The sequence below is a fragment of the Gopherus flavomarginatus genome, chromosome 1 (genome assembly GCF_025201925.1).
Source record: "Gopherus flavomarginatus isolate rGopFla2 chromosome 1, rGopFla2.mat.asm, whole genome shotgun sequence".
Taxonomy (NCBI): Eukaryota; Metazoa; Chordata; order Testudines; family Testudinidae; genus Gopherus; species Gopherus flavomarginatus.
In genome coordinates this window covers 101,423,073-101,438,903 of record NC_066617.1, presented here as the reverse complement: position 1 = coordinate 101,438,903, position 15,831 = coordinate 101,423,073, and the positions used below count along the sequence as shown (strand labels likewise).

Here is a 15,831-nt window from a genome sequence, read left to right as displayed (position 1 = left end):
AGTAGGAATAATTTTGGCATTTTTAAAAACAATTATAATTACTTTGGGTACAGCAGGATGCAAAATATCATGAACAAATATTCTCTGGGTGTATTCTGGGTTACATTCAAGCTGCTCCCCATCTCTGAAACAGCAAGCATCAGTTTTGCAACTACTCATTGCTATGAAGTTGACAAGCAGCAATAGGAAACTGGACATCCAGAATATTATGTCTTTGGGTTGTTTTCATTTTAAAAATATTTACTAAGAATCCAGGGCAAAATTCTGCAAAAGACTCTTCAGCAAACATGTTTTTTGTTTTAACCAAAAACCAGGAGCCTTGGCCTTAAATTATCTTCTTGCACAGCTAATGTTCATAATCAGAATTCAAGGCTTCACAGAAAATCCTCCATGTTAATATCCCTGAAATGGGAAAGGCCAGGTGTGGGTGTTTAATGCAGGGCTGGGGGAGGAGGCTGGGTGTGTATGGAAGTGGAAAAGCACACAGAACTGTAAAGCACAAATACTGTGGGGAAGAGGTATATAGCTCCACAGTTTTTTGACAGGTCAGTTGGTTTTATTTTTTCTTTAGTGATTACTTTCAGAAAAAGCAGAGATTTTGCTAGAGGCTGTTCACAACGCCCAAGAGAAATTACTAAAATCAAGGCTAATTCACAGACAGCTCTGCCCTACGAACATCAGAAAACTGTGCAGAGCAGAATAAATATTTACAGATTCTGCCACAGCTGAATGTTTCTGGTAAAAGCATGTCGGGTTTACTGTATTTATAAAGAGAAAGAAAACTCTCAAACTAAACTATCCAGAAACCTATTTACGCAGATTGGATTATAAAACACACACAATGGGCAAAAATGGGTGGAGGGATGTGCTGTCAGGAGTGGGAAGTGAATCTTGGTTCTTTTAGACATAAAACAACCCCTTGCTTGGATTCCAGAGAATGCATGGAAATATTAAGGAATTTTAAAATGTAATTTAGGGAACACCGGTGAGAATTTGTAGAGAACCTTGTATATCAGTATATCACTGAAGGAGCAGTGGGGCTGCATAGTGCTGTGAACTTCAAACCCAAGGGAAAGGCAGGGATTTTAAAATATAAACCGCTTAGCTGGCTTGCATCTTCAAAATCTCGTGTGAGAGAGGAAATTTTCATTTTTAATTGAAAATGGGAATCGTAGCACTGATTAAGTCAAGCATAGTATAGACATGCACTGTGCAAGCTTCCCCCACAGAGCTCTGCCAATGCACCTTGATCCTGACCTGCAACACTCCCTGCTATTCCAGTGCTGGACCTCCTGGGCAGAGAGAGAATCATATCAATTTGTCATTGTGATGATCTTGGTTATGAGATGAGACCCAACTGCCAGTTAGGACAGAGATCACTGAAATTCACTACATTTGACCTGAGCAGCATTTGAAGCCTGGACTCCAGAGAGGTAAATTAGCATCAATGCTGAACAAAACCTCCCTTTTGATGCCTCTTAAAGGTGAAAATAGCTGCGCAAATAGAAATTCAATGGGGAAGAGTTCATACTGGGGGAAATTGTGGGTGCTTAATTTAAGTAGCAGATGTCTCTGTCAAGGAAGGCCAGTATTTCTCACAATAGTCTATTAAGTTTTCAAAGGCGAGGAAAAAATTCCTTGCATATGTGAGATATTCCACTTACTCTAAATAAGCACTTTTTTATGTAATAAAAACCGCTTTATGGATATCAATAAATAACACGTAGTGTCACCTTGTCTTGCCTTCCCCAGAGAACATCACATTGCTCTGCAGTGAAAACTGCTGCTAAGAGGGTTCAAATGACTCCCTCCTCCATCACAGCATTGGGGAACCTGATCTCTCATTAGAGAGAGGAATGTTTGGGAGCATTTGGATGTGCTGCCCAGAACTGGCCATGCTTGGATTCTGGAGTTAGAGGGAGCAGGAGAGAGACCTAGAAGTAGCTTCTTCATTCCCCCCCACCACACCAGGTCCTCCTGATCTCTGCAGAGCATATTATCTAGGCAACGAACTGCCTCTTTCTCTGTGTGATCAAAACAACAAGAGAAACTGGATATAGAAACAGGACTTACCTTGGAGCCACGCTCATTAAAGATTATCTCTACATCAAGGATTTTGCCAAACTGCTGCAGAGAGACAAGAGAAGAAAGATTTATTCCTTGCTAGCCACTTCCACTCTATTTATTTTTGTCCTCTTTACATATGAAAGAAGGGAGGCGGGAATCCTTCCATTTCTGACTCAAGTGAGAGCACTAGATCCCAGTGACAACCCTAGAGCTGCCCCACTTCGCTGGGGAACTTCAGACTCTCCCTTGGTCACAGACCCATTGGTTTGACTTGACTTTTCTCTTCTCTCAGACTGTATTTCCAGAACAGGTTTAGGTCTTGTCCTCACTCATATTTTCAACACTCTCTCTCCTCCCTCATTCTACTGTTTCCTCTCAGATTGGCGACACCTCCCAAATGCAGTCACATCATGCTATCTGCCTCCTGAAAGGGCTGTGACAAAGAGAAAGTGAATTGTAATCCTACTTCTCTGAAGAGGATAATCACACAGGACTCCTATTCTTGGGAATCATCTCCCTGCATAAGACAGATAGGAACTTCCCTAAACTCTTAGCTATTTTCAGGTTTGGCAACCAGAAAATGTTCAATAGTCATGAGTAAAACCGTAGGAAATAATGAGCTTGGCTAGAAATTTTGGAAAAGATTAAATCGTGTTTTTAACTCCCACACCCACCCTCGAGGCATGTGTGTGAGACCATCAGTGTTGCTAATGCTAACGCTCGCACATTTATCACGAGTAACATGATTTTCACCCCTGCAGCAGGAGCTCTCTCCAGAGGGCTCACCTGAGATCAGGGCGGCGCTGTACAGACTCACAACTCAGGACAGCCTCTGACCCGAAGATCTTGCTAACCAGTACAAATGATAACGATAAGTGTGTTGCAGGAGTTGGAACTGGGGTGCACCAAATTATATTTGCACACACTCACCGATGACCTCCAGAGGAAATGCACTGTAGCTCATTAGCAAAGCCCTAAGGCATCCAGTCCTCCAGAAATACTAATGTTACACTTCTAGAATGAGGCTTGCTTTCTGAAAAGTTAAATCAATATCTGACCTCCCAGAAACATACAAAGGCTGGATCCTCCACTGTGCGGATACAGTAATACCTCTTACACAATGCTTTCAAACACGCATGACAGTAAAAATGCTCTCCCCATCTCGTCCTTTAAGGGACAGCTCAGAGCAACCAAAATACAAACTCCAAAAATGCAATAAAAACAAAAACATCCGAACTCACTTCTGAATATAATGTTTTGGCATATTAAGTAACTCTAACAATTACAGTCATTCCAGGGTCCTTACATTAACTATATATTATATTCAAAAATTCACCTGAATAACCATAATACATTCAAAAAATGCCATAAAAAGTTACCTTTGAAAAATCAGTCACTCAAAAGTTAAGAAATGCCAGAACTAAGATTTCCTGTATAACTTTAATTCAACCCCCTTGTGCATATGCATTATGATTCAGTCCAATTATGTGATCTCTCACTGTTTCTTCCACAGGACCCTCGCCTCATTCAGCATGGTAGTTATTGAGTCTGTTGTCTATAGGATCCATCTCATTTATTGCAAAGTTGGAAAGTATCTAGTGAATTTTCTTTGTACCCAATTTGAGAGACCTGGGGACTGATTTGCAGAAGTGTTGAGAACTCACAACAGCAAATGAAGGTGATTAGAGCTGTGCTTTGAACATATAAAGTGATGTAAAAATGCCAAATACCTTTAAAAATCAGGCCTTAGGAGTCTCAACTTGTGCACACGAAATTAGTGGATATTTCTGACAATTTTAGACCTTTCTCTCTGTGTGTGCCAGTTTCCCATCTGTAAAATGGGGATAACACCATAACTTCACTCTACAAGGGTGTTGTGTAGATAAATTCATTAATGTTTGTGAAACATGTAGATACTATGGTGAATTCACAATAGGAATGGGCATGAGGAAATTAATTTTGTATTCAGTGCAAAGTTTGGATGTGTGTTAAATAAGACTTAGGGCTACACACTGAGGAAAACAAAGAAAAATATTTCGTAACTCCCCATTCATTGGGCAATGTCCACCATTTTGAGCACTGAATAAGGCAGGGGTGCTTTGGAAAAATGTGTAATTAATTAGGGTTGCCAACTTTCTAGTTGCACAAAACTGAGCATCCTAGTCCCACCCTTTCCCCAAGGCCCCGCCCCAGCACACTACATTCCTCCTCCCTCAGTGGCTTGCTCTCACCCACCCTCACTCACTTTCATTGGGGGTTTCACTGGGCAGGGGGTTTGGGTGTAGGAGGGGGTGAGGATTCTAACTGGGGGTGTGGGCTCCAGGGTGGGGCAAGAAATGAGGGGTTAAGGGTGCGGAAGGGGGCTGGGGGGTGAGCCTGAGAGAGTTGGCGTGTGAGAGAGTTGGCGTGCAGGAGGGGCTGTGGGTTGAGGCAGAGGGTTGGGGTGCAGGAGGGGGTGAGGGCTCTGGGGTTGGGCTGGGGATGAGGAGTTCCGGTTGTGGGAGGGGGCTCTGGGCTGGGGAAGGGAGGTGAGGGCTCTGGGCTTGGGCTGGGGGTTTGAGCTGCAGGAGAGGCCTCTGGGTTTGGGGGATCTCAGGGCTGGGGGCTTAGGTTTACCTCCAGTGGCTCGCAGTTAACAGCGTAGCATGGGGGCTAAGGCAGGCTGCCTGCCTGTCCTGGCACTGCACTGTGCACTCCCCCTGGAAGCAGTCAGCAGTTCCAGCTCCTAGGCAGAGGGGCCAGGAGGCTCCACGTGCAGCTCTCACCTGCAGGCACCGCCCCTCCCCCCTCCAGCTTCCATTGGCCAGTTCCCGGCCAATGGGAATGCAAAGCCAGTGTTCAGGGCGGGGGCAGTGCGCGGAGCCCCATGCCCCCCCACCTAGGAGCTGGACTTCCTGGCCACTACTGGGACGCAGCGTGGTGCCAGCCAGGACAGGTAGGAACTAGCCTGCCTTAACGCCGCAGAATCACCAACCAGACTTTTAACGGCCCAGTTGGCAGTGCTGACTGGAGCCATCAGAGTCCCTTTTCGACCAGCTGTTCCGGTCGAACACCAGACACCTGGTCACCCTATAATTAATCAGAAGAAAGATGAGATATATGCTTTGGCAGAGGGTTTCACAACTATTTATTGACAGCAAAGAAATGAATCAGGGGTAGCCGGGGTTCAAATTTCAAGTTCTGGAGGGAAGCATATGCTAAATAGCTATAAACACTTCTGCCCCCATCTTCACCCCTAGTTTATGCCCCTACCCCACTCTGCACCCATCCATGCCCCTTGATCCTACCCTCCTCCATGCCTTTCCCTATACACCCTCACCCTATGGCTCCCTCCCCCACTTCACTCCCCCCAAACTCCTCTTCAACCCTCTGCATTCCAGTCAGGCTGTTTCTTCCTCCTGGACACTGGGGCAGGGGTGGCAGAGGGAGGACAAAGAACAGCACTACTGGCTCCTGGAAGCTAGGAGGAGCAATTGAAAGAGAACTGCAGCTCAGCTGCTGCAATCCTGGGATGGAGCATGCCCAGAATAGATGGAATCTTCAGAAAATTTATCTGCCAGCAGCTAACAAGTGCTTACTGAGCTTGCATAAACTGCAATTTCCAGAGGCCTATAACTTGGCCCAGGTTGGGAGGATTTTCATGAGGATGGCAAAAGACAAATCCCTGATACTTGCGTAACATCCCCTGCCAAATTTCAAGTCCCTGCTCCAGATATACAACAAAATGGTTGTAAGATTTTTTTAACATGGGCAATACAACATATTTTTCCTGAATCTCATTTTCGGAAACAACTACACTATTTTAGCTGAAACTTTCACAAAAAATCAGGCAGTTACCCAGGATGGAAAATTTCAGCCTACATGGCAAAAATTTTGCAAAGTTATAAGCAATTGAAAACAGGGTCTTATACCACAAGTGTTAGGTGAAGATGGTAGTGACACCTATTAAGGTTGCCCATAATATACACGTACATAAAACACACACAAAAGAACATTACTTGGGTTGCAGAGTCAAGTACGACAGGAAATGCCAGATTTATGGTTGCCCACTCAAACTTAATTCTGTCCCCCTGTGTATCCATCTTGTGTACTGAATGGGGCAGGTGCCCTGTGGGGAAAATATATGTGATCATGTAATTAAAGACTGGCATAATGCATAACAGAAGGGAGCAGAATTAAAGTTGTGTGAGCAACCACAAATCTGGGATTTCCTAATTTTGAAGTGCTTCATTTTGCAACCTAAATTACTTTCTCAAGAGTTTTTTTTAAACATAATAATGTTCTTGATTTTTTAAACGGAAAAAGGTAAAAACAAATAATGTTCTGTGCAACTGTAACTACGCCCCATTATGCACCATCAGCAGGGTTCAACCTTGAACATTCAGCAGTACAGCACAGACTGCTACCACTTGAACTAGAGGCCTAACTGCATTAGTTGGCAGCAGCAGAAGGCTGTTCTCCCAGAGGGAGGATGGACTGCTAGGTCAAGCACTGGGTATTCCAGCCTGGCCTGCTCCTCTCTTTCCCACTTAGGAATGGTGGGGAATGCCTGCTCACTGTATCTCCAGAGGTCAGGGGATTGGCTGCTGGGCTGGAGGGAACCTGGTCTGTCTTTTTCTCCTTCCTCTGTGGGAAGTTGGAGGAGCTCCAGCCCCACTGTGTACCTGGGGCCAGATGCTGTACTGGTGGAGGGAGAGGAGAAAAGAGCCTAGCTACTTCCTGTTTCATGTGGTGCCTCCAGAGAAGGGTATGAGCCATTGGGACCATGAGCTGGCTCCGGGGAGCCCAGCCTGGCTCTTCTACCCCACTCTTCCCACTAGTGTCTTCTTGCTGCTGTGGCAGTGTCATGAGCCCAACCTTACGATGTTCATGTGTTTCGTTTTTTTCATGCTGTCAAAATTATCCTGAGGAATGAAAAGCAGAGAAGTGAAATGGTGAATTTTAATAATTTATATCTCAGCAAAAGGTTGAATAACATCTCACAGGATACAGAAAGGACATTTCTGTAGCTGGAGAGTGTTCCTCCTGCCAGATATCAACAGCTTTCTATAAACAATGGAAGAGTGAGTGAGTTTTTTATAACGGAAAATATTAGGCAATTTAACTATAGGAGTTGTTACCAATTCCCCCGTCATATTTTTTTTAAAGTTGTCAACTAGTGACCTTCTCCTGGGTGCCCCCTCTCAGCCTCAGAATGGCCCTACAAGCAGTCCCTTGCCTCATTTTCCCCTTTCAGGGGACTTCCTCAATAATTCAAACACTTCCATCCATTCCCATCCCCTACCAGGTTCTGTTTTAACAACTTAAACATTCATAATAAAGTTTTCAAGTCCATCCATTCTCCAAGGCCTTTCCAAGTTTCAGGTTTCTCTGCTGAAGCCTATTTGCTCCCAGCAGCCTCTCTTCTCCTGAGAATACTCTCTGCAGCTTCCTTCTGCTCTTATAGGGAAATCAAGTGATTCCTGCTCAGGTATGCTTCTTTAGTAATCAGGATCGGCTGACCCCAGTCCTCTAGCCTTTAAGGTGTAAGCCACCCTATGGTAGCACAATGAGGCTTTGGCTAATAATACGGCCTGTACAGAGCACAGCCATATTAACAGCAGCCAGTTGGGACTACAACTCCTATTCCTCTTCTGGCTTGCAGCTTACACACCTGTGGGGAAAGGTGGGTGTGTCTTTCTGTCTTGTTTCCCACCCAGAAGGCATGAAGACAGTAGATTACCTTCAACTAGCCATGCCAGGGCAAACCTCTTGCTCAGCAGAACCTGGAAGTTTTCTAATAGGCTAGATCCAAAGAAGGAAGCCACATAGACAGTATGCAACCAGAGAGACAGGAAACGTCATATAAAAATACTGTTTCTTGGTAACCCCAGCAGCCTGAAACCTGCCAGTGAGATAAAGAGCTCTTGCACTACAAGAGAGAGTGAGTTATACAGATGATTGCTTAGAACCAGGGTAAGTAGAATCACAGTTTGATTGCAGTGGCACCTGTGGACAGAATCCATATGTAACTGGATTTCAGACGTTACAGGTTCACCTAGTTTCATATAGACTTTAGTGTAGACTTTCCCTGCAACTTAAATAAAAGCCTCAAAGATGTCACAGCCTGACAACTGACAGTCACCACTACCTTCCACTAGAATAATACCACACAAGTCCCTATGCATTCAAGTATGCAGACACAATTTTTGTGCGCCAGAAACTATGTCCCCAAGCAGGAAAGCAGCACAAAAGTTATTGACAGATGTACTGCTACCATTAGCTTAGGACAGACGCTTCTAGTGCTAGAGTTTTACTTCTAGGGTTGCTCAAGCAGAGCTGAACACAGTTCCCAGTTAAACGACATTATCGAAAGCATATTATTGATGCAAGCAGGGCCGGCTTTACGCCAATTCCCCGGAATCAGGCCCCGCGCTGAAGAAGGCCCTGCGCCCGCACCTGAGGGGGCCCTGCTCTGGGGGTCTTCGGCGGCTGGGGGTCCTTTGGTGCAGCGGAAGACTTGGAGAGGACGCTCTGCCGCTGAAATGCCTCCGAAGCCCCGGACCACCGCCGAGTATTCCAATCAGGCCCCGCAGTTCATAAAGCCAGCCCTGGATGCAAGGTGTCAAGATAATGCCAGTGCCTCCTGTAACAGTAACCACTAGAATCGGCAGACACTCACCATTCCCCTCCCACCACATGACTTTCTGCCACCCTGACCCTTAGGACCAGGGAATAAAGAGCAGTCTCTACCAGTACTAGTGCATGTCACAGCTTTTATTATACCTCCTTACATCTATATCTGAGAATGTGGTACTAGAGTCAAGTACAAGGAGCATGTCCAGGGTGGGGAAGAAGATAACAGTGTCTTGACATCCTAAAGATAAGAAAGGACTGAGGTGGGTTGGGGAGTGCGTGCTGCCGCTCTCATTATGGGGCCCTTCCATAACGATGTCTAATGCATGCAGAGCAAGAAGATGAAAGGCCCTTGGACAGCAGCTATACTTTTCTTTGTTTTCAGCTCCTGCATTCCTCACTGAATCAAGACCTATAGTTTAGTTTTCTCTGTCATATTGTTTCCCCACTGAACTGCACTCAGCAGAAGTAAGACTCCTATCTTCACCAGTTGTGAACACCAAAAATGTTCACCATACTAGGTGTGGATTTAGGGTCATTTATGGAAAAGAAGAAATGGTTACCTTACTGCAACTGTGGTTCTTCGAGAGGTGATGCAGACGTGTATTCCAAGTAGGTATATGCGTGCGTTGGAGCCAGAGACTTTTGCCTAGCAGTGCCTGTAGAGCGGCAGCACGCACTCCCCAACCCACCTCAGTCCTTTCTTATCAAATGTCCAGTGAAAGACTCTGATGCAGAAGGGATGGCAGGTGGGTTGTGGAATACACTTCTGCATCACACCTTGAAGAACCAGTTATAGTAAGCAACCATTTCTTCTTCTTCAAGTAGATGCAGATGTGTATTCCAAGAAGGTGACTAGTCAGCAGCACACCCAACCAGAGGCTCAGCTTGGAGTCTATCTGAACAAAGATTGCAGGACCCCTCTTCTGATATTAGTGTCCACTCTGGAAGAAGCGGTGATCACATAATGGTCTGTAGAAGTATGCATGAACGACTCTGTGGTCGCCCTACAAATGTCCAATATGGACATGTCATTGAGGAATGTCACGATGTTGCCTGTGCTGTCGTCAAATGCACCTGTATCTGTTAAGGAGGTGAAGCTGACACTTTATTGTATGCAGTATTGATGCAAGATGTTTATCCATCCAGAGATGGTCTGCACAGTGACTGCTTGTGCCCTTCATGCGGTCCACATACGATAAGAAACAGGCGAGGCAAAGCACAAAACTGTTCCGTCCTGTTCAGATAGAAAGCTAGAGAGAGTCTGACATCCAGCGTACGGAGGCATTGCTCTTCCGAGGAGGAATGCAGCTTAGGAGAAAATACAGGCAAATATACCACCTGGTTCAAGTGAAACTGAGACACCATCTTGAATACAAACTTCAGGTATGGCCAAAGTGTAACCTTGTCCCTGGAAAACTGTGTGTAAGGAGGCCAAGTCATCAGGGTCTGCAACTCACACCCTCTCCTGGCAAAGGTAATGACTATCAAGAATGCAGTTTTCTGAGATAGGAGGGACAGCAGGCAGGAAGTGAGGGCTTGAATGGAAACCACATTAGAGTTGTTAAAAATGTGCTCAGGTATCACAAGGGGGCTGGCTCTCCATTTCCAGTACATGCTGGCACTTTACAATGAGATGCTCTAAAGGCTGACTCTGACAGGAAATCCCTAGATCCCTAGCTTTCATTAATTACAGTAGTTTGGAAAGGGTTAAATGTTTTTCCCCACCCACACATCACCACTGAGGTTCATTTCTATGTCTGTTCCAGTCTGCACGAAAACATTAGCTGATGCTTCATGCCTGGGGACAGAGCTGACCTCTGGGTTGCCATTCTATCCTTGAGGGACTGCTTCCTCACCATCACTTTCACTCCTTTCCCCCTTTCAGTGCTGTCTACCCGATTTCATCCTTTGCACAGTATTTTTGGAAAACCACTCGAGGCAAGGGCTTTGAGTCTCTCACAGATTGAGGAGATCAGACCTGACACACAAAAGGGGCAGGGAGGAGAAGGAGGCTTGCAATCACCCACAGCTGAAAACTCAAACAATCATGAGTCCCTTGAAGGAGACAGAAGGTTTGTTTCAATATGAGTCACCTAAGGAAAAGCCTCCCGCTTCCTGTGAAGGGTGGGAGTGAGGGGGTGCTCAGGAAGCTCCATATTACTGCTCCAGGTTATGAATGTGTTAAGAGAAGCAGCACTGACAGGGGAAAAGGGAGCAGAGAGGAGTCACTGATTGTTTCTCTGGCAAAGCTGAAGTTTCTCTGTGCTGAAAAATGGCATGTAACTGAATTTGTGCTCAGAAGATACAGTTCTGATAGACCACTCTTGAAAAGCTCATACCTTTCTCGCTGGACATACAGATATGCTGAGCACACCGGCACTGAGATTTACTCATCACAATTCTCCCCTTAAATCCATGCCACTGAGCTGGCTCTCTAGCTGTTGTTACCGCTGATCTAAGTCAAGTAACTTTAAAGCACCAAATCACTTGGCGGAGAATGAAAATTAACAAGTAAAACATTTGTTTTTCCTCCATGTAACATAACATGGCATTACCTGGGCCTCAGTGAAGGATAGAAAATCCCTACTGCAAGTACCCAGCAGTTACAATGTGCCTTCTGGAAGAAACCTCATAAAATAGAAGTGTGGTTATTCATTGTGCCTCAGTTTCCCCATTAGTAAAATGCAGATGATAATCTTAGGTGCTCAGACACAATGGTGATGAGCCTGAATAGTTGACTCAGAGGATAGAGGCTCCTGAACCCCCAGGCTGCCAGGGCTGTGTGTGTGTGTGTGTGTGTGTGTGTCACACTAGAAATAAACCCAAGCTATCTGCATAGCAGTGGATTGTGCTGCAATCTACTACATTAACTGCCTGGAACTCAAAACCAGGTCTCTCACAGTGCCTACTCCCACCCTGGCACAAGAGAAGAGGACTAACCCTGATCTTCCACAGTGCACAGCACTCCCAGCTCCTACGAATCAGCAGAGTTGGAGACCAATGCTGGTTGTTTTAATATTATTGCACATTTCATTCACTTCACACTGTCCAACATGTGAACTGAGAGCCCACTTCTGCTCTCATTTAAACCATTGTTAATTAAAAATCCATGAATTTCAGAGATTAACAGTATTGTAATTGCTAATGACACACAAACCAGAATAATAGAAATGTATGACTGGAAGGGACCTTGAGAAGTCATCAGTCCAGTCCCCTGCACTGTGGCAGGGGAAAGTAAATCATCCCTGACAAGTATTTGCCCAGCCTTTTTAAAAAACCTAGTGATGGGGATTCCACAACCTCCCCTGTAAGCTTGCTCCAGAACTTAACTGTCCTTCTAGTTAGAAAGTTTTTCCTAATATCTAATCTAAATCTCCCTTGCTGATGATTAAGCCCATTGCTTCTTGTCTTACCTTCTGTGGACATGGAGAACAATTGATCACAATCCTTTTTCTAGCAGCTTTTAACATATTTGAAGACTTATCAGGCCCCTCCCCTCTGTCTTCTTTTCTCAAGACTAAAGGGCATGTCTACACTTACCTCCAGAGCGATCGATCCAGTGGGGGTCGATTGAGCGCTCTCCCGTTGACTCCGGTACTCCACCGGAGCGAGAAGCGTTGGTGGAGTCGACGGGGGAGCGTCAGCAGCCAACCTACCGCAGTGAAGACACGGCCGTAAGTAGCTCTAAGTACGTTGACTTCAGCTACGCTATTTTCGTAGCTGAAGCTGTTTAACTTAGACTGACTTAGCTCCCCAGCCTGTGTAGACCAGGCCTAAACATGCTCAATTTTTTTAACCTTTCCTCATAGGTCAGGTTTTCTAAATCTTTCATCATTTTTGTCACTCTTCTCTGGACTCACTCCAATTCGTCCCCATTTTTCCTAAAGTGTGGTGCCCAGAATTTGACCCAGTACTCCAGTGGAGGCATCACCAGTGCAGAATGGAGCAAGATAATTACCTCTCATTTCTCATACAACACACTCCTGTTAATACACCCCAGAATCATATTAGCTTTTTTGGCAGGTGCATCACATTGATGACTAATTCAATTTGCTATCTACTGTAACCCCTAGATCCTTTTCAGCAGTACTATCACCTAGCCAGTTAATCTCCATTTTGTGGTTGTGCAGACTGTTCCTTCCTAAATGAAGTAATTTGCACTTGTCTTTATTGAATTTCATCTTGTTGAATTCTGACCAATTCTTCAAATTGCCAGAGTTCTTTTGAATGCTAATCCTCTTCTCCAAAAGGCTTGAAAAACCTCCCAGCTTGGTATCCTCTGCAAATTTTATAAGCAAACACTCCACACCATTATCCAGGCCATTAATGAAAATATTGATGAGTTCCTGACCCTGGACTGACCCCTGCGGGACTCCATTAGATATGCCCTCCCAGTTTCACAGCGAACCACTGATTATTACTAAGTATGATCTTCAACCAATTGTCCACTCACCTTATAGTAATTTCATCTAGACCACATTTCCCTAGTTTGACTATGAGAATGCCATGCAGGACTATGTCAAGAGCCTTACTAAAATCAAGATATAGCACATCTACTGATTCCCCCTATCTACTACACCAGTAACTCTATCAAAGAAGGAAATTAGGTTGGTTTGGCATAATTTCTTCTAGACGAATTCTACTTTGCCTAGCAGTACTCATAGGCGTGGCGCTCACACCCTGTGGCCCTAGCTCCTCTCCCAGCTAAATAAGGGCAGTGCTTCCCCAATCCCCCACAGTTCTTTCACACCAAACATCAAGAGTACAGACTCTGATGCTGAGGGTGGGTTGTAGAGTACAGGTCTGCATCACATCTCAATGAACAACAGCTACAGTGCAGCCATGTATTCCAGGCAGGTGACTCACAAGCAGTACTCGTGGGAGATGGAGTTCAGAGTCTATTTAACAAGGACTTCAGGAATGCCTTCCCAAAATTTGCATCTGATCTACATGCAGTTAAAATGGTGTAACGGGTTGTAAGACTACGTATAGAGAACCAAGTGGCAGCCCTGTAAATGTCCACTATAGAAATGTCACTTAGAAATGCCATCAACATTGCTTGGCCCCTTGTGGAATGAGCTTGTACCTTTTGATGATGCATAGTCTGAGCTATTTCGTATGCTGGCATGACAAAGGAAGTGCCACCAGGAGATTGTCAAGAGACTGCGTGTCCCTTCATTCAGACCGCATCTGAAGCAAACAGATGAGATGAAGAATGGACAAGTTTCATCCTATCCAGGTAAAAAACAAAATGTCACCTGACTTCCAATCTGTGACGACGCTGCTCCTCCGGGGTTGAACGCAGCTTAGGGAAGAACACTAGCAGATCTATAACTTGGTTCAAATCAGACCGAGAAACCACATGAGGAAAAAACTTAGTGTGCAATCACAGGTCACTTTATCTTTGGAAAATTGCATGTAAGCAGGCTCTGCCATCAAAGCTTGTCACTCTCTCCTTGTAGACGTTATCACTACAAGCACAGTGATTTTCTGACATAGAAGGGAGAAAGAAGTTGCCAGAGGCTCAAATGGAAGGTCCCCAAAGAGCCACTACGACAGCATTAGGATCCCACGAAGGAATCAGTTCTCTGTCTGGTGGGTGGGGATGAGTGACACTTTTTCAAGAACCTCAACCCCATGGAGTCTGAAAACACCAACTTCCGAAGGATGGATGGCACGCTGAAATTGCCGTCAGATGCACTCTCAAAAAACTAAGTGCAAGACCAGAAGACTGAAGGTGTAACAGCAGGTCCTGGATACAAGCCATCACTGGTTGAGCTCCTCAGGCTAACAACCACACTGAGATCCACTTTCACCAACTTTGATGGAGGGCTTTCTACTATTGAGCAAAACTTGCTGGACCATCTCTGAACATCCTTCCTCCTTCTCATCTAGTTGCAGCATCCATGCTGTGAGATGAGATGAGTGCTGGATGCAAAACCTGCCAGTGACGCAGAGTCAGGAGATCAAGATGAAGAGGAAAGGATATGGGAAGCCATAACAATAATGTGAGGAGGTTGGAGAAACAACATTGTCTTGGGCCATGCTGGAGCAATAAAAATAAGCTTGGCAGAGTCCAATTTCAGTTTAAGAACGACCTGCGGGATGATTGGAATTGAAGGAAAACCTTACAGGGATGACAATTCCCAACCCAGGCAGAAAAGTCAAGGAGCCTGGACAGAGACCGCCTCAGGAGCAAAACAGCTGGTATTTATTCTTTTCTTCCATGGCGAACAGGTCGACAGCTGGGATGCCCCAAAACAAAGATTGACCATAGAACTCTGGGCTTCAGGGACCATTTGTGATTCAGGGAGAAATTTCTGTTGAAATGATCCATCAGGTGATTCTGGATCCCACGTAAGCGAACAGCCACAGGGGTAATGTTTTCCCTGACGCAAAACTGCCCAAGCCTGATTGCCTCTTGACACACCACGTTGGAGTGTGCTCCCCCATGCCTGTTCACATACAGTAATACATTGTGGTGGTATTGTTGATAAGGATGTGCACTGCCAAGTCCCTGATGTGATCCTGAAGTACCTGACAGCCACTGTAGATAGCATGAAGCTCCAGGACATTGATATGCAGAGAAGCTTCCTCCTCTGACCACAGTCCTTGAACTTTCAGTGACTCCAGATGTGTTCCCCAATCTATTAAGGAGGCAACAATGACAAGAAGCCTGGTCGTTGAGGACAGAGAGAAAGGAACGCCCAGATAGTCATCCAAGCAGGGCCAGCATTAGACCTGCTGGGGCCCAGGGCAGAAAGCCAAAACCCCACTGCATGGGGCTGAAGTCCAGGGCCCTGAGACCCACCACCTGGAGCTGAAGCCAAAGCCTGAGTAACTTAGCTTCACGGGGGCCCCTGTGGCATAAGGCCCCAGGCAGTTGCCCTGCTTGATACCCTCTAATGCCGGCCCTGCATTTTAGATGCAGAAAACCAGTTGTGGCGGCACAGGTGGGCTGTGGAGTTTTTACAGCATGTTGGAGGGCCTCAGAAAGAAAAAGGTTGAGAACCCTTGCCATACACCACTGGAAAGAGTCCAGGATTGGCAGAGGACGTTGAACTAGTCTGTCCAAGGGATGATAGTTTGAATGATACACCAACTTCAGCCACATCTAAAAAGGACAAGGGCACTACCTGGCATATT

At 45.4% G+C, this 15,831-nt stretch overlaps 1 protein-coding gene across 21 annotated transcripts in view; it reads right to left on the bottom strand.

Annotated features, from left to right (window-relative positions):
* Positions 1–15,831, bottom strand: part of RBFOX2 (RNA binding fox-1 homolog 2) — a 263,059-nt gene that overhangs the window by 40,762 nt on the left and 206,466 nt on the right. For all 21 annotated transcript variants that reach the window (XM_050926928.1, XM_050926787.1, XM_050926909.1 and 18 more), the window contains one exon: positions 2,074–2,127. In XM_050926928.1, coding sequence (XP_050782885.1) covers positions 2,074–2,127 — 54 coding nt within the window. The remainder of the gene's footprint in view (positions 1–2,073; positions 2,128–15,831) is intronic.